This window comes from Octopus bimaculoides, chromosome 12, assembly GCF_001194135.2.
Source record: "Octopus bimaculoides isolate UCB-OBI-ISO-001 chromosome 12, ASM119413v2, whole genome shotgun sequence".
In the NCBI taxonomy this organism is placed as follows: Eukaryota; Metazoa; Mollusca; class Cephalopoda; order Octopoda; family Octopodidae; genus Octopus; species Octopus bimaculoides.
The window spans coordinates 63,424,081-63,429,823 of NC_068992.1; the positions used below are offsets into that span (position 1 = coordinate 63,424,081).

General features: G+C 37.5%; 1 protein-coding gene across 1 annotated transcript in view; it reads right to left on the reverse strand.

The window, feature by feature from the left end:
- Positions 1 to 5,743, reverse strand: part of LOC106883499 (uncharacterized) — a 36,351-nt gene that overhangs the window by 15,230 nt on the left and 15,378 nt on the right. The window contains exon 3 of the mRNA XM_014934527.2: positions 3,798 to 3,944. Within this exon, the coding sequence (XP_014790013.1) occupies positions 3,798 to 3,944 (147 nt within the window). The remainder of the gene's footprint in view (positions 1 to 3,797; positions 3,945 to 5,743) is intronic.

Consider the following 5,743-nt stretch of genomic DNA (forward strand, 5'->3'; position numbering starts at 1 on the left):
TATATATATATATATATGTATGTATACTGCCATCGATCCATGTTTCCCTCCCTCCATTCAGCCAGCCACCCATCCATCCGTATATCCCTCCTTCTATCCTTCTTGCCATTCATCCGCCCGTCCCTTCAACCGTGCATCCATCTAGCCATCTCTTTATACATATATACTTACGTACTTACATGCATTATATATGAATACTTATTATATACACACATTCGCACATGCATTGATCACACTTTTACATATATATACATACATACATACATACATACATACATACATACATACATATACAAATATATATTTGTATACACACACAAACTCACACACATATATACACAAATATAATAGTAAGGGTTTCTTTTATGTTCTTCTTCCATTTCTCATTGTTTTTCTAAGCGACCCTTAACCTTTGGCCGTTGCTGTTTGGAAGATTATTTGTTTATTTCCTCATAACTTACGAAATATTTATTCCATTCACTTGAAATTTTCCCAAAAGATAGATATTAGATATATCTAAATATGTGTAAAATATCTGGTCTCAACGTTTTGTTAATCTTCTATGATAAATATTTCAATACACTTATTCTTACTGACCCTTATATTATGGCCGCTACTGTATGAAGATATATATGTATACATACATACAACCATACATACATACATACATACATACATACATACATACATACATACGTATTATGTATATAATGTATAAACGCATTTATACATTTATACACGATACATTTCAAGTTTGAGATGCTTTCAGGAGAGACATTTCAAAGAAATACAAAACTCTAATCTTCTTGCACGTGTTGTAGCGCTCTAGTCACTTCGTGAAGGCCCCATGGAAGTCCTCCTTCTCAATTTCTTCAAAGCGACTCTCCTTGAGGTTCTCTTCCAGCTTGGGGAACAACCAAAAGTCTTAGGGAACAAGGTCTGGACTGTTGTGGGTGGGAGTCGGTTAGGGAGAGTTTTGATACCCATTTCTGTCAAGTAGTTGGTTACTACGATGGAATTGTGGAATGGAGCATTGTCTCGATACCGGTGCCTTTAACCAAAGTAGAAAAGCTTCGGCCTTCTGCAACGAAATCTCTTCAATCTGGATCTTAAAATCTTGGTTAGTCTACTAACTAGATGTATAGTAACAATATTACTAAAATTGCATTAATCTAGAACTGTTATAAAAGACAGAGGCAGTATTAATACTGAGAGATAATATTTATCCCAACTTAAACGTAGAAGTTCTGTTAGAACAAACTTTACTGTGGAAGACACCTCGAGAGAAACTCTCAAATAGGCTTTTTTGGTGCCAAATACACTCTTTGATTATATTGCTAGCGGGGAAGAAAAATCCTCGCTACCTATCCAAATTAACATGGATGCCTTGTTAGATCACCAAATACTGTGTTATTAGCCTAGAGAGACCTATGCGCTTGGTGCATAAAAGCACACAGATAGACCGTAGCAGACGGCAATCGTCTGTTATCGGTGCCGGAGTTCCCATATTAAGTTGTTTCGGTCTATTGGACCTCTTCACTGGGTATAATTGTTTCTCTTTTGGTATTTATGCTACTTCCGTCGTTAATAATTAATTTTTAATAAGCCAATTGATAATTAATTTTTAATACGACTGCCGACTATTATAGCGACATCAGCGTCTCAAAAGATGTTGATATTCTATATATCACAGCAGCGAGATTCGACTGGAATTCGATGATCGGTGCTTCCCGTTGACAATTTCCTATAGACCGAAATCACGTGCTATGAGAATTCCAGCACCCATGACAGACAAATTTCGTCTGCTACGATCAGTGTGTGTGCTGCTGGGCACCAAACGCCTATATGAGAGGATCTGTCCTGGCTAATAACGCAGTATTTGATGTTCTAAAAAGGCAGCCATGTTAAGTTGGATATACATACATACATACGCACTTACATACATACATACATACATACATACATAGATATATTTATGATTATAAATTACATACATAGATAGATAGATACATATATACACACATACATATATGTATATAAAATATATACTTATATATATAAGATAAACTTATATATATAGGTATATCTTATGTTGTATGTGTATATATTATTAATTTGCCTGTACGGCTGATAAACTCGCTGGCCTCAAGCGATGCTATTTTAATAGGTGCTAAGAAACACCTACATTGCTAGAAATACTAGCTAAAATGCTCTAATACTGTAGGCACTTTATTTCATTAAACTCGAAAGAATGAAGGGCTAAGTCAACCTCGGTGGAATTTGACCTCACATCGTAAAGACGGGCGAAATGGCGTTAAACATGTGGTCTGGAGTTAAACATGTTGTCCGGCGTGCAAGCGATTCTGCCAGATCACCGACTTACACACGTATACACACACATACATACACACCTACACGCGCGCACACACATTTTTTTTATAAATTCCATTTGCAAATGTAATACGTTAGTTACTGTCTTATCGAATATGCTATACATAAAAGCGAATATTTATAAATATTTGCCATTATATTATTATCGATTCTTCACATTTAGAATTTAGATTTGTATTTTTAGTTTTCTTTTTTTTTTAATATAATTTTGAATTATTTTCGGGTCATATTTATCTCCATCCCGTGGAGCACTCGTGCGCCACATTTCTATGTTCGGCTGTCCCAAATGTATCGCATGGAACTTGTGTTCAAAGAGCAGAGAAATTGAGAGATCGAATTAGTAAATGTAAGACGAATTGGTCGAATCGGTAGAGCATCGAATAGAATGCTCATAGTATCTGCTCTACGTTCCGAGTTCAAATCCTGCTGAGGTCAACTTCATCTTTCATCCTTACTGTATCGATAAAAAAAAATCTCAGCTCTTCAGATTAACCTGGGGAGGTGGATTTGGAGGACTATAAAACAACTCGACCGAACAACTCAGTATTTTTTCCGACTCTACGTTCTGAGTTCAAATCCTGCCGAGATCAACTTTGCTTTCTGTGTTCAAATCCCACCATGGCCTGTGTGTGTGTGTGTGTGTGTGTGTATGTGTGTGCGTGCGCGCGCGCGTGTATGACTGACTCTGTCACCCGGTTAAACACCACTACTTGACACCCTGGATATCTTTAACCAACCTCTCACTTATAGAATACCTCCGGCTATTTGTTCTGATGCTTTACGTTCTGAGTTCAGTTTCAACCGAGGACAACTTTTCTTTCCAGCCTTTCGAGTTCAATGAAAAAAGCTAAACAAATTCGGGTTAGAAGAGTATCAGAACTGTAAGAAAATCGAACCAGATGCCTTTCAGTGTTTACTCCGGCACTTTGCATTCAGATATCTTGATTTGTTTGTGTAGCAGACGGAATCTCTCACCTGGTTTAACTCTGAAGTTTTGTCAGTGGTTTCAAAGCGACGAAAATATTTCAACACACGGTTTTTGTGTGTTCTTGAATGGCTTACAAACATCTTCCACGCTGCAATCGCCTTTGTTTCAGCACACAATCTTAGATCAAGTCACTTACTATGCAAATACATCTCCGTAACATTTTGTTTAAATTTTTGTGCTAAGTCTCAAGTTTGAGGATAACTTCATACCTCCCGCCTGCTCTCACTTTCTCACACCAATCTCGAAGGCCCTGTGATGGGTCATAGATACGAGTTTCCCTTGCTGATAAAAGATATAAAAAGCAACTACAACAGAAACAACAACAACAACAGCAGCAGCAGCAGCAGCAACAACAACAACAACAACAACAACAACAACAACGACAACAACAACGACAACAACAACAACAACAACTTACTTTAGTCCGTTGTTCAGCAATGGTTTTCTGGGTGATCAGCTTACAGGTGAGGGCGCGTTCTTTTACCAACTGTTCACGGAGTTCCTCACATCGTTCTAACAACGCTCCTTCTCCTTGTTTGATGGCCTCGATGGTCATATTGGCCTCCTGAACAATGGAAACATGCTTCTTTTTACTTACCCTGCTGGACTCATGCCCACCACCTTCAAAAAGCTTACTTGCCAACCCTTTGTATAGAGATGATACCGAGTACTTCCCTGAACTACTGCTGCTACCACCGCTTTTACAACTGCTACTGCTACCGCTACTACGGCTGCATTTGATGCTTCCGCAATAACTACTGCTACTACTACTACTATTCATTAGGTGTAATAATGTAATTAACTCTCCTCATAATCATCGATTTTACCGTTATCATTATCGTTGTTAAACCCAACGGGACCCTTCAAAATAGCACCACCACCAACACTAGCAACTCTATTCCGTGTATAGCTAATACAGTTACACTTGTTCATGCTAACTATAGATAATGTGTGTATATATATATATATATATTTGTGTGTGTGTGTGTGTGTATATATAAATATATTTATATACACGTTCGGCGAAAACCCCAGGGAAAAGGATTATATTTGCACTGCATTAAATCTCTTGGAACTAATGCAAGTACCGAAAGTGAAGTCATCAAACGAAGAATGTAGTTAGTCCATGTAATTCACATGTATAAATGTGAAGTTTTATGGCTTTCCTACGTCTTTCGTGAGGAATGGTGTAACCCACACACACATACACACACACAACAAGCCATCGTTGTTGTTGCTGTTTGTTGTTTTTGTTGTTATCGACGTTGCGTTTAATGACGTCATAGTGAGGATTATATTTTACCGGAAGTTCTCAAGTTTATAAGGGATGACGTTTGTTTCGATTCTATCTTAGTAGAAAAGTTTGTACATCACAAATATGTGGGAGGGGGGGAGTTTGAGAATTTGCCAAACGGAATTAATAGCTGCAGGCAAGATGTGAAATATAGGCTCATATGAATTGGTAATATGACCAGGTCAAATATGAAATGTGGAACGTATTGAGCAGTAATACACCCAGATCAGATATTAAAAATGGGCCCATATTAATTAGTAATGTGACCAGGTCAGATATTAAAAGTGGGCCCTATGAATTGGTAATATGACCAAGTTAAATGTGGAATGTGGGCCGTATTGATTGGTAATATACCCAGGTCAGATTTATTTAAAGTAGGCTCATAGGAATTAGTAATGTGACCAGGACAGATATTAAAAGTGAGCCCATATAAATTTGGAATGTGACCAAGTCAAATGCGAAATGTGAGTCTGTATCAACTGGTAATATGGAGGCGCATGGCTTGGTGGTTAGGGGTGTTGGACTCATGATCGTAGGATTGTGGTTTCGATTCGTAGACCGGGCGATGTGTTGTGTTCTTGAGCAAAGTACTAGCGCCCCTGAGGGTAATATTCTCTGGGAACGCACAAAAGACCTTTTCAGAGTTATTTACTTTGAATTGTTAATATCTCATACCTGATTAGCCTGTTATTACGTAACATGCTTCACGATTTTAGTATATATACTTTATTAGTATTTCCTCCTATGTTCTATATACTCAGGGAATGCATTAAAGCCCTTTTCGGGGCCACTTTATTTGAGTTCTTACTATCAGGTAACTAATTTCATGTTATTATATAACTGACCTCACAATTTCAATATTCATAACTTATTGGGAATTCCTAAAAACAAGATCCTGTGTAAGACAGTTCGGTATTCTCTGTAAATGCACAAAAACTGTTTTAAGGGCTACATACTTTGTATTGTTGTTACTGGATTAGCGAAACAATTATGAGAACGGAACCAAGGGATAAGTCCCGCTTTCCCGGGAATTACCGGGTACGTCAGGTAGTATATATATATATATATAT